Source organism: Canis lupus, chromosome 14 (assembly GCF_011100685.1).
Source record: "Canis lupus familiaris isolate Mischka breed German Shepherd chromosome 14, alternate assembly UU_Cfam_GSD_1.0, whole genome shotgun sequence".
NCBI lineage: Eukaryota > Metazoa > Chordata > Mammalia > Carnivora > Canidae > Canis > Canis lupus.
Genome location: NC_049235.1, coordinates 7,886,258 through 7,905,631, shown reverse-complemented (window position 1 = coordinate 7,905,631; position 19,374 = coordinate 7,886,258). Strand labels below are relative to the sequence as shown.

Sequence of the window (19,374 nt, the reverse complement as noted above, 5' to 3'; positions counted from 1 at the left end):
TTAGGACCAAGCCGATTAATAGTTGCAAATAAAAACTATAACCAACTTTTGCCCCCCCCTTTTTTTAAGATTTGTTTATTTATTTATGATAGACATAGAGAGAGAGAGAGAGAGAGAAAGAGAGAGAGGCAGAGACACAGGAGGAGGGAGAAGCAGGCTCCATGCCGGGAGCCCGACGCGGCTCGATCCCAGGACTCCAGGATCGCGCCCTGGGCCAAAGGCAGGCGCTAAACCGCTGAGCCACCCAGGGATCCCCTGCCCTTTTTTTTGGTATGCTTTTATTGGTTTAACATTTTGTGTACTCAAATTTTTAAGTCATTTACTGCATCAGAAAGGAAAAAGACTGGGGCACCTAGGTGGTTCAGTCGGTTGGGCATTTGCCTCCAGCTCAGGTCATGATCCCACAGTCCTGGAATTGAGTCCTGCACTGGCTCCTTGGCTCAGCTGGGGGTCTGCTTTTCCATCTCCCTCTTGCTTTCTTCTCCCTTTCCCCTTACACGCTCTCTCTCAAATAGATAAATAAATAAATAGATAAATAAATAAATTAATTTTTTAAAAAGGAAAAAAGACCAGGTAGTCTGCCTACTACCCAAAGAAGAAACATGGCTCATATGCTCTGCTTCTTTTTCAACTACACTTGAACCTACTTCAGGGTACAAGCCCTCAAACACAGGACGCCAATTCACATAAATAGTTAAAGCTGGTACTTTGCCCTAGGAAGGCATACTGTGATCTGGAGATCAAGGTCTTTTCTCTTGGGACTCCTCACAAGGCCTGCCCACTCACTGTCAGAAGTCAGAAGAAAAATCAGGGCCCTTCCTGATCAGTACAACCAAAAACAAAGCAGCTGAAACGTGAATGCGTGAACGAGCTCAGCACCAAATAAAAACATGTATTCACAATAAATGCCATTCACTGTTTGCACAAAGCACTCTCATTTTATTTGAATCCCCACAACATCCTGTGATATCATCCCCATCTTTAAGAGGTTAAGTGGCATGCCTTCAAGTCATCACAACTAAGACCTCATCCCACATCCCCTCCCTTCTTCCCATCCCAGTACAGCACTCTTTCCAACACATCCTGACTATCTGGACAGAAAAATATACAATCTTTAAAAAAGGGAATAAAAAAAGGGAATAGAGCTTCCCCCCCCCCCCTTTTTTTCCCCTAAGATTTAGACCACATACACAGGGTACAAGGTAAAATTACACCTCTGCTATATTCTGAGGACCCAAAAGAGAATTCCCTTTCAATGCCTGTCCTTCCCTAGGACAGAACCACTAAGCACTGGACAACAGTGTTTCTCCCAAGTAATGAATGTAACTTATAGTAGAACCCAGTACACATATATATTTTTCATATAAAACCAATGGAGTACCTGGCTGGCTCAGTCATGGAACATGAGAGTCTTGATCTGGGGGGTTGTAAGTCTGAGCCTCACACTAGGTGTACAAATTACTTAAAATTCTTGTCACGACCCACTCAAAACCCACTAACAAGTAATAATCTGCAGTTTAAGAAACAAGGCTGTAGAGCACTCTCATTTTCTCACTCACCTATATCTCTACTTAAAATGACAGTGAACCAGGCTAGTGTTATGGCTTGTATAGCAATCAGAGCCATGTGGACAATCCCAACTCCAACCTCTGCTATTAATGAAATAGAAGCTAATGATGGAGGGATTACTGGCACACAGTTAACTTGCCTACTCACATATCACATATGCAGATACCATGGAGGGAAACGGGGTGGGGGGGTTTGGGGGGGGGGCTACAGGATGCCAGTTCTTGCTAGCTGTTCTGCTGAAAGGCAAAGCAACAGCCACCTACAGAGAGAGCCTCTTGACTAGAAGGGAGCTAAATGGAACATCAGGTGCCTATCTCAAGTGTACCTTGAAGTCTAGGTTAAGAGGAAGGAATGCTTCTACAATTAAAATCCTTACAATTCTTCCTCATTCCAATACATGCCAACCCTTTCACACAGTGATGCAATGAGCATCACACAGAATATGGGGAATATAGCAGTACTACACAAATCAATATCCCCAGGGGCTCAAACCAAAAACCTTGGGAGTCAAACTTGACTCCTCTTTTTTCATACCCCACATCTGATCCATCAGCAAATCCTCTCAGTTCTACCTTCAAAAATATCCATATCCCAATCACTTCTTACCACCTTCATTATTACCATCCTGGTCAACACCATAATTTCTCACCTAGATCATTGCAAAAGCCTACTTACTATCTGGTCTCCCTGCTTCTGTCCTATTATCCAACAGCAGCCTCAGAGAAACTTTTAAAATGTAAGCCAGATCATACTTACTGCTCCCTATCCAAAACTAGTAGTTTCTCATCTCAAAGTCAAAGTCCTTCCAATGGCCTATAGGTCCTAGATGATCTGGTACCCCAGAATCTCATCTCCTAATTCTCTTACCTTCATTCACTCACTGTGGTCACCCTGTTTTCCTTGCTATTCCTCCAGTGTTCCTGAGCTTGCTGTTTCCTCCACCGAGACTCCTCCTGGAGAGACACAAGTTCACTCCCTCATCTTGGTCAGGCCTTCCCTGGCTGCTTTCTATATACCTGCCATTCCTCACTCCTCTACAACCCTCCTCTCGCACACTCACTCGCACAGACTCCTTATCCTTCCTGACTTATTTTTCTCCTTCGCACAGACTCCTTATCCTTCCTGACTTATTTTTCTCCTTAGTATTTACCACCCTTATAACTATGTATCTTGCTTATTTATTGGCTGTCTTCCCCATCTTGAAGACGTAAGAGCAAGTTTTTTGGCTTGGTTTGATGCAAGGTTGCATCCTTAGGACCTACAACAGCGCCTAGTACAGAGTAGCCATTCAAAAAATATTTGAATGAATAAACGAGTAAATGGATAAGTGAGTAAATGAAGAGCATACTGGTTAGGAGCTCCGGGTCAAGTAACCAAATTCTGGATCCACTACTTACAAGCTATACGAACTTAAAGTTACCAAATTTAACCTAAGCCCCAGATTCCTGTCTGTAAAATGGGGTTAAGTCTCTCCACCCAACAAGTCTGTTGAGGAAATTAAATGAGATTAACACGTGCGGAATTCAGCACCATGCCAGGCGATAGACTGACTCTCAATAAGCCTTACTGACGTGTTATTAAACATTCACTATCTCCTTGTTATCGAATTAATATCTTGCAAAGTGAGCGCGGGTAATAAATGGAAAGCGCTCTGTAACCCAAAGGCAATGCCTTGACTTCCAGAAACGGACCCCTATGGATTCATCCAGAACCGAGTCGGTTTAGAAAAGAAACGCAATTCCCAGCCCCTTCTCGGCGGAGCGGGTGCAGCATCACCGGCTGGCTGAGGCCGGGAGCATGTCCCCGCCGGGCGCCCCCCGCCCCCGCCCCAGCCTCGGCAGCCCCGCCCCCTACCTTTCTCCGTCACCACAAAGCACTGCTTCAGCGGCCCCACCTGACTGAACAGCTCCTCCAGCTGCTCACTGCGGGCGGAGGGCGGGAGGCGGCTCACAAACAGGGTCAGCCCGGCCATGAGGCTGGGAAACCGGGGCGCGCGAGCCCGCGAGCGAACCCGGCCCGCGCACACGCCGGGCAAGGAGCCGGTTCCGGCAGGCCAACCACGCCGAGCTGCCCGGAGGTTCCGGAAGTGCTCGTCATTCAAAAGAGTCCGGAAGAGGACGTGGTGGAAGGAGAAAAAAACGTTCCGGGATAGGAAACAAAACAAAGAGAAGAGAGAGAAAGAGGAGAGGAGGGGAGAGGAGGGGAGGGGAGGGGGGGAGAGGAGAGAGAGAAAGAACTACCTACCGCCGTAAATATCTACCCTCCCTCACCTCCCGCCCTCCCCAATCCTCCTCACACCCCTCCCTCCCTACGCCCCTCCCTCCCTCCCCCCTCCCCCCCTCCGCCCTCCTCCCTCCCCCTCCCACCCCTCCCTCCCTCCCTCCCGCCACTAATCACTCCCCCCGCCCCCTTTTTAGTTATGGCCGGGGGCGGAGCTTCTTAAGCGGGGCTCCACCTCTAGTCCAGTACCGCCCCTCTGGACCCCTTCGCCGCCTACCCCCCACTGTGGGGCATTGCTAGTTCCTACCCAGTTTATTTTTACTTTGAGTGTGTTTAATTTATTATTTTTTAAATTCAATTTGCCAACATATAGCATAACACCCGGTGCTCATCTCATCACGCGCCCTCCTTAATGCCCATCGCTCCGTTACCCCTTCCCCCCACCCTCTTGCCCTTCTGCAACCCTTCCTTTGTTTCCCAGTTAGAGGAGTCTCCCAGGGTTCGTCTTCGTCTCTAATTTTTCCCAGTTTCCCTCCTTTCCCTGATGGTCCCTTTCACTATTTCTTATATTCCATATATGAGTGAAACCATATGATGATTGTCCTCCAATTGACTTAGTCGCTCAGCATGATACCCTCCTGTTCCATCTACAGGGATGCAAATGGTAGGTATTCATCCTTTCTGATGGCTGAGTAATATTCCACTGTAGGTATAGACCACATCTTCTTTATCCAGTCATCTGTCGAAGGACATTGTGGATCCTTCCACAGTTTGGCTATTGTGCTGTGAGCATTGGGGTGCAGGTGTCCCATTTGTTTAACTACATCTATATCTTTGGGGTAAATACCCACTCCCACCCAGTTTAAAATCTCACTTCCAGGAGGTGATCCCAAAGTACTACAGCAGGCAGAGGAAGTCGTTTTTTGTTCGGGGGTCTCACCCAAGATCTGACATATAATTGATATTTAATAAATTATTTCTTCACTGTCACCACAGACTCCCAATTACATGTATAAAATGCAACCAGAATGCACATAGATGCATACATCGTACACATCATTTTAACAATCCTCATATTTTCAGAGAATATGAGACATCTGTCACACTATAACAGATAGCTATAACTGTGCCTCTAACAGTTCACAGACAAATTGCAGCTACTAAAGCACGCACAGACACAGATCACACACAATCATTCATTCAATAAATATTTACTGAGCTCCTACTATGTACCAGGCACTAGGGATAAAATTGGTAAGCTAAAAAGAGACACTAGTCCCTACTCTCATGGAGAATGAAGTCTAGTGGGGGGTAGACAGACATTAATTTTAAAAACTTACAAAGAAATCGTAGCATGTACACTACAAGATACCATGAGAACATACCCAAAACAAACATAACATACACACACAGAGACCCAGAACACAGGTCCTCCCAGAGACAGGAGAGAAACTTCCCTCAGGTCAGCTTATCAGACAGATCCAAGGCTGAGGGATCTCACTCCACCAGTAGACCTGGGTGCTCCTAGAACCTAGAAGGCAGAGACTACTTGCCATTCCATTGGGTTCAGGAACTGACCTGTGTGCAAGACTGCCACACCCTGCAGGGGTTGCAACTGAGAATGCACTTTTTAAATAATAACTTTTCAACAGTATAACCTGAACACATGGTAGGTAGAGGTTCAAAAAGCGCAAAAGGTACAGTGAAAAGCAATTTCCCTTTCTCTTCAAACCCCATTTATTTTCAATACATTTTGGATGGATGGGATGACTGGTTGATAGTAATGGGGGGGGGGGGAGCCTGAACACTTAACATCAGATTTATCAAGCCCTACCTCCAAGTAAATAATGCTCAAAAGAAAATGCCAGTTATTCTTAAACACATAACTCAAGAGAGGAAGTTCTGAAATGCAAAACAGATTTTTAAGGCTATGAGGTTAATCCTATCCCGGATAGACAGAGACCAATAGACAAAGGAAGTGGGATGTGTCATTTGAATAAAGTCGGTTTGGGATTCCACATTCCTCCCTCTTTTTTTTTTTTTTTTTTTTTTTTTTTGCCTCCTCTCCTGCCTCTTCACCACTTTAGAAATCAAAATTCTATCTCCAAAGACTTAACTGCAAGCTTCAGGGCTCTAGCTATAGGGAGGCCTTCCCAGTGCTGGCTGCAGTGTTCAGAGGGAAAAGAATCCTAAGAAGGCTTTTCCCCCCCTCTTTGGGATGCCCCACAATTCTGTTTTAAGTACTTCTCACTCAGACCTTCCTTAAAGGACAAAACTGTCTGCCTATGCCCATCAGGGGGCAGCAGCCACCCACAATGTGGAGGACTTCTGTGCCTGTAGGGAAGGATAACCACACTGCTGACCCCATCTACACTTCCGGAGTTTCAGACCCGGCCCCCCATCTCAGTCTCCCAGCCTCAACCTCAGCCCAGTCCTCTCCTATCCATTCACATTAGGGACACCACGTGGTGCTTCAGTCAGGAATATTTGCTCATCCATCTACCCAGGACACATGCAGTGTTCTTTATTAAATAGCAGGAGTTGTGGTGCCCTGCACCACATCAGCAACGTGGCTTCCAGGGGAAATAAACTGTTGGCTTCTCCCTCATCCATCACTGTGCAGGAGCCTGGAAAGGAAGTAAGAGAGGCCTGGGCTGTGTGCTCTCTCCCAGCCAGCCTCCCAGGCACCATCCCTCTGGTTCCACTTCCCCTTGCAAGCCAAACCTTCTTAGAATACCACTTCCTTCTTATTCTTGGCACTTCTCATAACCCATTAGTGCTACTGTAATTATTTATATGATTAATTCTTTTTTTAAGATTTCATTTTTACATAATCTCTATACCCAAGTAGGGCTCAAACTTACAACCCCAAGGTCAAGAATCGCATACTTTGCCAACTGAGCCAGTCAGGCCCTCCTATATGATTAGATCAGCATCTGCCTACCCACAAAGACCTTCACTTAATAAGTTCAGGGCTGGCGCCCACCTCGTTCACCTCTTTCCTCAGCACCTCATATATTGTAAGCATTCAATGAAATGTTTTAAAGAGATTGAATGAATGAATGAATGAATGAATGAATGAATGAATGAATTTGTCTCTCAGTTCCCTGCAGGGACTCAGAATTGAAACTGAAGGGTGTATGCATTAAGATCTACCTGGGTTCCTCTGGGAAACCTGCTTGGGTGAGGGCTGAGGCACGGGACGAAAGGGAGGGCTTGTCACACCAAAGTCTTAGCCTCTTTATAAAGTCAAAGGGCTGAGGTAGCTCTTGCTGAGGAAAACCAAAGTGCTGGAGCTGGTGAACACTGAGCTGCAGTCTACCTCCCCAACCCCATCTCGTCAGCCCCATCCACAGCTTCCAGACAGTAAAGGAGTTTGTGAATGGGTGTCTGTGGACGGGGAGGGGAGGAATGACAGACAGACAGACCGACCGACAGACTGACTCGGCAGGGTATGTGGGGCTTGGACTGCTCTGCTGGAGCCTGTGTGCATGAACCCCAGGATCCCTGGTGGGGAGAGCGAATGAATGAGCCAGCTGGCAAGCATCAGAGTGAGGAAGAGGTGGCCAAAAGAAGTTGGGTGTGAGTAGAGGCAGATGGAAGGCTTGGTGAGGAAAAAAAAGAGCAATTTTTCCAGGCAGCAAGCACCCCTTCCATGGTATAAAGCAGCTCCAATGTTGGGTACGCTACAGCCACAACGACACCAATGAGAAATGCCTGTAATTAGGAGGCTGGCAGCTCTCTGGGCCTCAGCCCAGAGTGACGATGCAGCAAGAATTTCTGAGCCAAGCTGAGCCAGGTGATGGAGGAGATACAGTCAAAAACCACTCTCATCCTATCCCTCAGCGGCGCCTGTCCCACCTGCTTCTCATGGTCTTCCCTACTATGACCCTCACTCTCCCCAAACATCACTGACTCTTCCTCCTTCTGAGGTCTGAGACCCTGCACATTCCTGTCAGGCAAGACAGATCTTCAGGTGCAAGGAGAGTGGTGCTTTCATTCTCCCACTGGCGCATGGGCCTGGTCTGGTGAGGGCCCACCCCTCCCGGCCTCCCTGCCTGCTTTCCTCTTGACTCCCCGGCCTCCCTTCTCAAATCCCCAGGAGCTGATCGGCAGAGTTGGAGACAAAACCACTCCTATTCCTGTTTTTCCACTTTGAGCCTGGTATGTTATGCCCCTATAGGTTTCCCTGTGATGTGTAAGACATCTGCCAGAGCACTGCCAGATTTTCATTTTCAAACCTCATCTATGACCCTGTTTTAGTGCCACTCTGAACTTACTGCATTTTAGCCAAGTGATAAATGCACACTACAGAGCTCAGAGCCAAATGCTCTGGACGAGGGAGAGGTTACAGAGTGCCTGGTGTGCCTGGGTCTCTGCACTGTCAGTTCTGCTTTGGTGGGTAGGATGGGGCCTTTCTTCAGGGAGGATCTACACCTATGGGAGATGAGTGCAGGATAAGAGGGTTGTTAAGTCCAACCTTTTGAAAAGGCCCTGTTGGTAGGTAGAGCAGATAGTGTCCTCTGTGAATTCCTCCGGGGAACATGGCAGGGAGATTGCTGGGGATCCCAGCTCAAAGCAATCAAGCCCTTGACACGTGTATCAATGTTTCCATGAAGGACTTTACTACTAACTCATCCCTAGCCAGCTATCCACCCCAGCCTGCGGCCAGGCTCCTAGGGATGCAGACATTTCCACCAAAGACTATAGCATTCCCGCCTAACTTCTCAGGGCCTCTTTCATCTCTGACAAGCCACTTCCCAGAGAGTCAGAGTGTTTTCAAGGGGTCACTCCCAGGGTCCTTGCTCATCCCAGCTGTAGGACAAGGCTTTGTGCAGTCAGGAGTGAAGGTCACTGGAGTCTAAGATGAAGCCATCCCACCCAAACACTGCTTGTCTTTCAGTTTTGATGGAACCGCTGCTATTGTTAACTCATCTAAACCTTTCCAAGAAGATCAGACCTTTCTCTGAAAATATTTTATTGATAAATTAACTCTGAAAGCGCTCACCTCCCACCCAACTGCTGTAGAGTCTCCTCGATGGGCCATGGATCCTTCTATGGGGGACCCTTCTATGGGGAAGGACCCTGTGGAGGACAGGGAGTCTCACTCACACAGTAATGGGATTCCTGGGCATGGCAGAGGTGGGTGTGGGGACTGAAGCCAGTCTGAGGGTCCTCTGAGGACAGCCCCTCTCACTCAGCACCAGAATGGGGAGTGGCGGTCAGGAGTGGAGCACCTTGGAACTTTATTGCTGGTGAATGCCAAGGAAAGTGGGACCCCTGCCAGCCTAGCATTGCAGCTGAGGGATCCGCACCCAGGGCTCCAGAGGAGGTGGCACTGACTCCCAATCAATAGAACCTGGCTGCTGACCCACCCACCCAGGGACCCCTGGATGGGGAAGGAAGCAGGGGGAGGTATCTGAGCCAGGCAGGATTGGGGAAGGGTTACAGTGTGCAGGTCTCGGGCAGAGCAGGCGTCAGGAGGGGGCATAGGCTGGGGCAGCCAGGGGGCTGCCTCTTCACAGGTCTATGGTGTCACTGCCCACACTCAGCTCATCGATCTGTCGGCAGGCGTCCAGGAACTGCTCCTGCAGCAAAGCCTCTGCGGCCTGCAGCTCAGGAGTGGGCTCTGGGGAGTCACGGGAGGGTGGGGACAGAGCCTGGTAGGAGCCTGAGCCCGGGAGGCTAGGGCTGCACCCTGAGGGCCTGGGTGGACTGAGGACGCAGACCAGTGGACAGCGTGGAGGCCTGTCCGGGCTGGAGCACAGCAGCATGGACGAGCTGTCCCGCGAAAGTCCGCACAGTGAGCCAGAAGAGGCGCTGCTGCCTGCGGGCCAGGCCCCGGGAGAGGGGAGCTCCTGGGGCGCAGAGGAGCCAGGGGCCTCCTCAGACCTCCCACTGGGCCCAGCCCGCGTCTTCGCCCCCAGCGAGGTGGTGCGGTAGAGGCCGAGCCCAGGCAGGGCTTCCCCGAAGGCAGGGCCCTGGAAGAGGCCGGGCGTGAGCAGGGCCTCGCTGCAGAGGGCCTCCTCAATGCTGCGCCGCAGGTTGATTGGGGAGGGCGGGCGGAAGTCCACGGTGTAATCGCTGCAGGGGGAGGAGGCCGGAGAAGGGGCCGGGTTTCCCGCCGCCCCTTCGAAGCCCCGGCAGCCGCCTCCCTGGAGTAGGAGATCGGGGCCTGGCCCAGCCAGGGCGCACAGCTGCAGCAGCTCCGCGTCGCCACGGGCGATGGCGCCACCCAGGGGCTCCTTGTCTGGAGGCCCGGTGACCCAGCCCCCGGGCAGCAGCGGGGCCGCGTGGCCCGGGGACAAGCGGAAGAGCTTGGCCCAGCAGCGCGGCGGCACACGGGGACTGCTGAGCGCCGGGTAGAGGCCCAGCAGCGCCAACGGGAGCGCGACGCCCACCTCGCCCAAGCGCAGGCCTAGCTGGAAGGTCCACCAGGGCCAGGGTCCCTCCAGGCCAGGCTGGCCGCCATAGCCCAAGGCGTGCAGCACCTCGTAGCCCTGCAGGGCTCCACTCAGCAGCCCGAAAGTGCCCGCCACCGGGGCCGTGCGGGCCGCGCACCGCCAGGACTCGCGCGGGGCGAAGGGGCTGCGCGCCTGCGGGACGGGGGTGGCGCCCTTGAAACCAGACCCTCCCAGGGGCGCCCCGGCCCGCCGCCGCCGGCCCCCCCAGCAGGACAGCGCCAGCAGGAGCCCGGAGAGGAGGGCGGCGAGGAGGGCGTGCAGCCCGCGGGAGGCCAGCCGCAGGGGCCGCAGCGGGCGGTGGGCGGCGCTCCCCACAGCGGCGGCGGCCGCCAGCCCCAGCCCCAGGAGCAGCAGCGCGGCCAGGCCGGCGGGACACCGCGGCGGGCGCGGGCGGGCCAGCAGCAGGCAGGCCAGGCCCAGGCCGGCGGCCAGGCAGGGCAGCGGCAGGTCCTGCAGCAGCAGCCAGGCGAGCGGGGGCAGCCGGTCGCGGTGGCCGTAGGCGTCGTAGAAGAGCGGGAAGGCCCGCGTGGTCCCGGCCGAGAGCAGGAGCAGGTCCAGCAGCGCCAGGCAGGGGGCGCCGGGCGGGCAGCGCCAGGGCAGGAGGGCTAGGGCCAGCAGCGCCAGCAGGGCCACCAGGCCGAAAAGCGTGCCTACCCCGTACACGTGGGCCTCCCAGGCCAGCCCCCAGCGAGCTCTGGCCTCCGCCCAGTCGGCCTCCAGGGTCAGGAAGAAGAGCGGTAGCGGGGCCCCAGGAGGCTGCCCCTCGGTTCCAGGCAGTCCTGCAATGCTGCAGGACCCTGGCCCGCACTCTGGCTCCACCGAAGGCTTCCCAAGGCTGGCAGGAGAGGCTTCATCTAGGCCAGAGGTGGAGATGGTGGGGTCTGTGGGCAAAGAACGTTTGTGTGAGGCAATTGTGCAGCCCTCCCCTTGACTTCCCTACAGTCAGTAGCCTGTATGCCAGTCAGAGTCTTCATAACATCTAGGACACATTTGTCTTAAATATGGGATTCACCTGGTCTCTCAGCCCCTTGCCTTCTGCCGGCCTTCAAACTCCATCAAACTCCTCAGTAATTTCAGCTCTCATCCCTGGAGGCATCCCTGACCCACCCTCAGCTATCTGCTTTGTTCATTTCCCTTCATCGCTCTGAGGTTCTACTGAAGAGGGTTTTTTCTTAAGAGGCCACCGAATTTTACAACTGGAAGGAACTGGAGAAGGCCCCTCTAGTTCAATCCTCCCACCAGAAAGAAAGCTTCTTAAGAACAAAGATTTTTGCTCTGCTCACATCTGAATCTCCACGCCTAAAATGGTGCCTGGCTCAGAGGAGGCTCCGAGCAGATACTCGTTGCGTAAATGAATCCCCTTATTTTCCTAGTGAAAACACTGAGGCTCTACAGAGAGACAAAGTGACTTGCCCAAGGTCACAAGTTGGCAGAGCTGCCACTAGAATCCAGCTCTGAACATTGGTCTGAGACACTTCTCATGGTTCCAGACCTTTTTCATAATGCTAGTTTGCTTATCTCTTATTCTGTAACCCTGACTCCCAACTCCCACCTTGGTGCTAGGAGAAGCTTCCCCTGCCCTTTTTCATCTGCTACCCCTTGCCCCCTGTCTCTTTAGGTAAAGCCCCTCTGCATACATGTGCATACATGCAGTGGGGGTAGAGGTAAGACACTCCTGACCCCAGCATCTGAGGAGAACACAATCTTTCCTATTCACCGGCCTTCCTGTCTGCCACACCCCCAGACTTTAGCTTCCCATGGCCGCGGTCCCCATGCTGACTCAGTCACTCAGTCATTTGTCTAAGGCTCTTAAGGTGCATGCCCCTTTAGTTCTCAATTCACTGTACAGAAGGTGACATTGGAATGGACTCCCCTGGGTCTCAAGGCTACCCTTGAATTCCCAGGAAGGAACCACTGGGGAGAGCATAGTGGGATAAGATGCCATCTTAGTGAGTGAGCCCCTCGAGTGCTCTAGGATTTGCCAACTTAGGCCCCCCGGGCCCCATTCTGTGCTCCAACACCTCCCTCACATCCCTCGGGGAAAGTAAAGTCAAAGGGCACTTGGTGTGGCTCAGTCGGCTGGGTGCCTGACTCTTGGTTTTGGCTTGGGTCATGATCTCGAGGTCATGGGATTGAGCTTCTTGCTCAGTGAGGAATCTGCTTAAGACAGTCTCTCCCTCTGCCCCTCCTCCATGCATGCTTGCTCCCTCTCTCTCCCTCTCTCTTGAAAATAAATAAATGAATCTTTTTTAAAAAGGGCGGGAGGGAGTCAAGGAAGAGAGGATGAGGAGCAAGATCCCTAATTTACTTTCTTGGAGCCAGAAAAGAACTAGAAAGAGATCCAAGGATTCTTCCCCTGGCCAGGCAGCAAAGGAAGATGTTTCAGGCTGAACCTCTCCCTACTCCACCTAGCAAGCTCAGCAGAACTGCAGCTGCAAACAAGTATGGAGGGAGGAAGATGGTGGTGAAGGATGGAGACACCCTGGGGAGGATGCGGAGGTGCACAGGAGGCAGATGTACAATGAGGAAGGGAGGGTCTCCTGACAGGCAGACTCCTGCCCCAACCGCCTGGCCATGCTCCCACCTTGCCTCAGCTGTACAATACGGGAAGACCCCAGGTGCATGCCCAGTCAGTGCCAGTTCACACTGGGAATGTGCAAAACAGCCATCCCAAGAACAAGGAAAAGGAGTGAGGGGGGCAGAAAGGGGCTCTGGAGAGAGAGGGGGGGGAAGACAGAAATCAGACAACTGGGGAGAGCAGAGAGGGAGCAGCCAAAAATTTAAATATACACAGCTTGCTGCCTACTGCGAACAGCAGCATGTGCCCTGGTCCCCGTTCCATCACATTCCTCAAGTCTGAAATGGGAAGAGTACCTACTGCATAAGGCTGTTAGGAGGATAAATGGATGATGTGTCCAAAGCTCTTCAGAGAGCCTGGTGCATAATAAGCATTCGATATGTGATTGTTGTTGGTATCATCATTATCAGCTAATGTTTATCACCCATCAATCATCAGTTTGTGTTCATGTGAGCGTGACTATTCCTGGCCTCAAACTAGTTCTTGATTTAACCAACAAAAGTCTGTTGTCTCTTAGCACATCCTTAGTCAAATGAGTGAACATCAACACATCATTTCACTTTGTGAACCCTATTTTAAAAACATCATTTGGATGGACTAACCACCCCTGAACACCTAATGAAGACACACAGTCATGAGTTTAGTAAGGATCATTTGGCTGGGATGGCTTGTTGATCAGGAGTGGGTATCAATCTGACATTAGCAGCATCAAATATTTGTACCCCCTCCATCAACCTCATTCCTTTGTCCCCTCAGATGCTCTTGCCCAACCCACTTCTGCAAAGTGGATGAGTTTGCTTGGCTTTTCCCCCACTTTGGCGGGCTCTGCAGAAAGGCAATGGGACCGTGCCCAGGAGCTCCACAGCCTGAGCCAGACAGACTGCCACCCCTCACAGCCTCCTCTTTGCTCACTGAGCAGACAAGTTGCAGCTGTCAGAGATCTGGTCTACCTTACCTTCTTCCAGCTCCATTTCTTACCTGAGGGTCACAAGACACCTTATCTCTCACCTCTGTCCCCAAGCACTATGGCAACTAGAGCAAATTTTTAACATTTCTAAGCCAGAAAAAAAAAATTAAAACCAGAAAATAGACAAAGTATAGACCTCAGGCACAACTCAGGTCTCGGAGGGGGCAGTTCTGAAGTAGGAGCATTGCTTTCTGGGGGGAGGTAAGCATGCCCTGTGTACTCAGGGCTGGCCATGTTGTGAGTGGCAACAGGCAGAGAAGACCCAGCTTCTGCCTTGGAAGAATCCGCTTGACCTCATCCCATCTCCCTACTTGAGGCTTCCCCAGAAGGAGTCCTCAGTCTTCCCAAGAAGAGCCTAGATGATAGTGAGTTCCTAGGATCCCTCTCTTGAGCGGCCTTCTCTTACAAGGTGGTCCCACTCTGGGCCTGTGGCCCCTCTTGACCTCAGGGGCAAGAAAGGAGATAGGATGTCAATGTGAGTAATTGGTGAGGTCACAGCTGGCTGGGGAGGAGTCAGGGAGAGGGGCCTGCTAGATTTCTGGAAAGTCAGGCCTGATTATCTACCAGCTGCCCAGATCAAAGGCCTGGGAAGCTACTCTCCCAGTAGAAGTTATAGCCCATTCAGCTGCCTGGCCCCATTCCTCTCCCAACCCCCACCTCTAGGATCATGGAAGATTGATCCTCTTTGTCAGGGTAACAGATATTCGAAATATTTAACAACTGTAAATGCCACAGATGGCAGCCAATCAGAACAGACATCAGCCCTGGTGGTCAGGGAGTGGAGGGGAGTGCTCAGGGGGTGAAGGCCAGTGGGTACTTCTCAACTGGTTTCAAAGTCTTTCAATATGTTAATAACCTGCACAACTTCTCCTGGAGTATACCAGCTGAATACTAGTTCTGTCCAAGGTGAAGGGAACCTAATGCAAGAGAAGAGAAGCCCTAGAATCAAAGCTTAACCACACCTAGGTTAGGAAGGCCCTAGAGGAGACACACAGAGCCTCACTTTGTCCCTTAAGTGCTTAACACTACTCCCTACACACGCTGCTGGCTTGAGCAAGGCCCTTGACCTCACCAAGAAGCCTCTGGCCCTCCTGGGTTTATCTGAGAGAAATAACCAGGAAGAGGCTGAGTTCCTGCAACCATCAGTGAGAGGGGGGAGGAGGTAGGGCAGCAAGCTGGGCTTCCTCTGATACTGTCCAGACTCATTAAACCTGCCTGGCCAGCACTGTCACCCAGGCTGACAGACCGCCAGCCAACATCCTTCCCCTGGGGCCACAGAGCCTGCCCCCTCCCACCCTACAGCAGACCCTGCCACTGCTACACACTAGGCTGGATGGGGAGGGATCAGCAGCCCCGCCCCCCCCCCCAATCCCCACAGGCCCAAGAGTGCAGCAACTGATGGGGAGTGAGCCAGAGTCAGGTTCTGTCTTAAGTCTAGAACTGGAAGAAGCTAGAGGAGCTGGTTCCCACTGTGAAGTGGCCGAGAGGATTCACAGCAACAGGAAAGGCTTTGCAGAACTAAAGCTGGGCCTGGAGGTCCCTCTCCATGGTTCCCTGGGCCTCCCCTCCCACAGCCTCTCCCTGAGTGTGGACTCTGCCATGTGGGTTGTGATGTCCATCACATCTCAGGGCCAAGGGTGTGGTGCTCCAGCAGGAGGGTCTGGAAGTGTATTTGGGATGCAGGAGGGAAAAAAACCACGATTAACAGCTACTCTTTAATAAACTTCTACTTCATGCCCAGCCTCTTGCCAAGAGCTTATGTTATCTGGAAGCTTCACAATAACAAAATAGGTGCTATCATTAAACCCTAGATATATGAGAAAATTCAGGGTCAGAGAGGTTCAATAACTTGCCCAAGGTCACCCAGCCAGTTTGGAAGTGAGCTGGGATTCTGAACCAAGTCTCAAGATTCCAGAGCCCCTGCTCTTTCCTCTGCACCACCAGCTTGTCTATGTGCATATTCTGAAGTGTTCCCTTGAATAAGGGTGGCATCTGTCTCCTCACAGTCTTCTCTTCCACATCTTCCCATGAGGGGCCCAGCTCTGCTAAGGTTGACAACATGTCGTGTCTTATCACACAGCAAAGGCGAGAGCCCCAAGGTTGGAGTAGGGGGTGGAGAGGCAGGCCAGGCAGGCTGGCGTGAAGGGTGGAGTTGGTACCGAGACTGTGGGAACCATGAAGGAGCTCCTGTATCTGTCTGCCTCTGATACAACTGTCTACATCCTGCTCTGCCTGGGATGACAAAACTCCCAGAGAACCATTACTTAACTCTGTGTGGGACTATCCCCAGCAACACTGGTTCTCAGACCGTTAATATATATCTCCATGGTGACGAAGGAGAGAATGGTGATGATGACTATGATGACATTGAAATAAAAAAGTCCCAGAACGCAGATGAGTGGCTAGCATGCAGTAAGTGCTAAATAAATGTCATGTTCAAGTGAATTGGACACTTACCTACTGATGCTGTTGCCATCGTGGCAGAGTTTAGGGAAGCAGCTGGGTCCAACGGTCCTGAGCTTGGGAGCTTTCTCTCCAGGGGGAAGGGGGGTGGGGACAGAGTGGTGCCAAAGAACCCTGCAAAGGGAGCATGTAGGGTTCAAGTGCCATCCTACCAGCCAGCCTTGGCTTCTGGGACTTTGGAGAAAATACTGTCCTTCCCCCAGAGCTTATGCTAAGGGAGCCAGTATATACCAAACAGGAATTGTAGCCACATGCACCCTTGGAGGTAAGCTATTAGGACCGAACCAAACTCCATATGGCAAACAGGGCATTTCCCCTACGGGAGCAGTGGCCCGTGTCCCAGGCCCTAGGAGAAGCAACAAAGAGTCAAAAAAAGGGGGGGGGGGGGTGTTTGCTGATTAGGCCCAAAGCACAGTGCCTGGCACGTAGAAGTATTCCCTAAGTGTTGGTTGCAATGAAATAAACACTCACCTGGAGAATCTGAAACCTGAGAGGCAGAGCTTGGGGATGGAGTTGGGCCTAAGGGGCTTGGGCCTGAGAGGTTCCGCAGTGGGGACAGAGTAGTGCCAAAGAACCCTGCAAAAGGAGCCCAGGCTGAAGCTTCCTCCTACCTGCCAGGCTTTGCAGCAGGGGCTCTCCTCCAGATGGGGTGGGTACTCACCAAAGGGTCCCAGGCGCCCGGCAATCTCTGCCAGACTGGCCCTCAGGCTGGGCAGCAGGGGCAGCGTTCGATGCCCCAGTGTGGGGGCCGCACCTGCTCTCAGCGCCATGTCAAACTTCAGCTCCAGCTCACTCTGGCGGAGCCTGGGAGCACTGGATGGAGGTGCCGTAGCTGTCAGAGCAGTGTTCCAGGTCACGGTGCCCATCCTGGGCTGATAGGGAGCAGTGGGCCGGTCAGTGGGCCCAGAGATGGGGGATGTGGACTCTGGAGACAGGGAGGAGGTCCAGGGAGTAGAGCTGCCTTCAGCAGATCCCCACTCTGGAGGGGAGTTCCCAAGGGAGCCCACTAGCAGTTCCCAAAAGGGATCAGTCCTCAGCCCACTGGCCACCTCTTCCTCAGGCTCCCGGCTGGGCCCAGAAGAGAGCGGCTGGGTCTCTGTGACAGGGAGTGCCCAGGCAGCAGCAGGTCCCCGAAGGTGGAATTTGAAGTTAAGTCCCAGGTTGAGAGACAGCATAGAGGCCTCACTCTGAGGTGGTGAGGTCAGAGTGGTAAGAGGGACACCTGTGACGGAGGAGGCAGGCTGGGGCCCCACTGGAACAGCAAGCAGGACCCAGCAGAACAGCCCCAGCCCCAGACAGCTATGCCCTGCCATGGCCCCACCTGGCCTCGGGTGGCCTCAATGGGCAGGGGCTCAGTTCTTCAGCACCTTTTGAGCTTGAAGGTCCTGGAGAGAGGAGAGGCGCTATGAGCCCTGGCTGCCTGAGACCAGATGCCCCCTGAGAGAGGCTGCTGGTCACAGAGAAGCAGGTGGTGGGGGGCAGGATGCAAAGAGCTCTGCCCAAGGAGAGTTGCCAGCTACTTCCTCCATTCAGGCCCCAGAACAGATCTCTCTCCTGTGGGTTCCCTCCCCTCCCCCTAAAGCCCTGCTCCCCTACCAGACTGGGCTCTGATGGCAACCAGCTGCCCTCATCCTCACCTGATAGCTGATTCCCAGACTCAGATCCCTTTCCTCCCTCTCTCCTGTCCTCTGGTCCTCCCTCTCTCCTCTCCAATAAATCAGATATTTATTGAGGCCTACTATGTGCCAAGCACCCTTCTGCTAATACAATTGTGAACAAGCAAACCCTCACAGAGGAGTCTCAACCTGCTCCCACGCCCACCTGGGGCCCTAAGCTACGGTGTTGGCACTGTCTCTCACTCAGAGCCCAGAGAACACGGGGCCCTGGGAGGGGCAAAGCCCAGGGCTGGATGATCTGGCGAGCTGGGGAAGGCAGCCAGGCTCCCGCCAGAGAAGCAGGGGGCCCTGGTCTGGCAGAAGCGGTCCCTTCAGCCTGTCCCCTCTTTCCAGGGGCTTGGCCTGCTCCCTTTCCCTTAACCCTAGAAGTGTTTGGGGGAGGGGCAGCTTGGCCGGCTCTGGCTTCCTGGGGAAGATGGCCAGGCAGGCAAGCCGGGCAAGGGGCTGCTGCAGTGGAGTCCGACCTTCCCCCCCAACATCCCCTCCACGCACACACATCTGGTGGGGGAAGGGGAGGGTAAGCCAGGGACACACGTGCACCCGGCACCCTTACATCACACACATGGCCACACCTAGCTCCCGTGACACACTCACCCACTCACCCTGCACACACACGTGTACACGCACACACACACACCCGATTCTGCCGAATGCCCTCCCTTACTCGGGTTCAGACCCAAGCTCCATGAGCTCCCAACCTTCCCTGTCTCTCCACACACGCGCACACACACACGCCCCTCACAGACACGCACAGTATATACAGTCACACAGAGAGGCACACACACCCCTACGCACACATCCACGCACTCCGTACAGACATCACACACCTTCGTCCCTCTACACACCCACCCTCCCAGCCCTCGAAGGCTCGCTCGCCCGCTCGCTGGCGCCGGCGCCGGCTCCGGCTCTCGCTCGCGCTCTCCCCCGGCCCGGACCCGCCGACCTGCTCCTCCGCTCCCTCCCGCAGGCGGGGCTCCGCTGCCAAGTCCCCCGAGGACCCGAGGTCGCGGCGGCCCAGGCGCCCAGCCGGACCACGCTGCGCCGAGTCTCGCCGGTCCTCTGGGTCGCGCCCGACGCCCCTCGGCACGTCCCGGCGACCGCGGCCACGCCGCCACGCTGCCCCCGGTGTGGCCCGGCCCGCGGCCCGCAGCGCTGTGCCCCGCGGCCCGCCCGGTCCGGCTCGCCGCCCCGCGCTCCCTCCCCGCGGCGCCGCCTCCTGGCTGCGAGCCCCGCTCCCGGGCAGAGCCGCCCGCGCCGGGCTCCGCGGCAGCCGCGCTCTGACCGCGCGCCCGCCCGCCCTCCTCCCGCCCGCCTCCCTCCCTCGCGCGCGCCCCTCCCTCCCGCCCGCCCGCCCGCTCCCCGCCCGCTCCCCGCCCCGCCCCCGCCCCGCCCGGGCCGCCAGGCGGGCGCGCACCGCAGCGCCCAGCGCCCCCGCCT

General features: G+C 53.7%; 2 protein-coding genes across 6 annotated transcripts in view; both read right to left on the bottom strand.

Annotated features, from left to right (window-relative positions):
- Positions 1-3,668, bottom strand: part of RBM28 (RNA binding motif protein 28) — a 31,053-nt gene extending 27,385 nt beyond the window's left edge. The window contains exons 1-2 of one of the 3 annotated variants that reach the window (XM_038556608.1): positions 3,424-3,478; positions 2,437-2,522 (exon numbers count right to left, since the gene is read on the bottom strand). Coding sequence is in view for 1 of the 3 variants with exons in the window: in XM_038556607.1 (XP_038412535.1) it covers positions 3,424-3,541 (118 nt within the window). In the remaining 2 variants the exon portion in view is untranslated. Of the gene's footprint in view, positions 1-2,436; positions 2,523-3,423 lie in introns of all 3 variants that reach the window. The other 2 variants (XM_038556607.1, XM_038556609.1) reach the window with 2 other exon arrangements.
- Positions 3,669-8,760: 5,092 nt separating this feature from the next.
- Positions 8,761-19,027, bottom strand: PRRT4 (proline rich transmembrane protein 4). Of its 3 annotated transcripts, XM_038556606.1 has the most exons (6): positions 18,881-19,027; positions 17,583-17,646; positions 16,923-17,186; positions 16,733-16,837; positions 16,256-16,375; positions 8,761-11,134 (listed from the first exon to the last, which is right to left on the bottom strand). In XM_038556606.1, exons 3-6 carry the CDS (start codon positions 17,125-17,127, stop codon positions 9,309-9,311), a joined length of 2,256 nt encoding a protein of 751 aa, XP_038412534.1. In that variant the 5' UTR covers positions 17,128-17,186; positions 17,583-17,646; positions 18,881-19,027; the 3' UTR covers positions 8,761-9,308. The 3 variants fall into 3 exon arrangements, with proteins under 3 accessions (XP_038412534.1, XP_038412533.1, XP_038412532.1); XM_038556605.1 differs by having other exon boundaries at positions 16,923-17,646; XM_038556604.1 differs by lacking the exon at positions 18,881-19,027 and having other exon boundaries at positions 16,923-18,767.
- Positions 19,028-19,374: the final 347 nt, after the last annotated feature.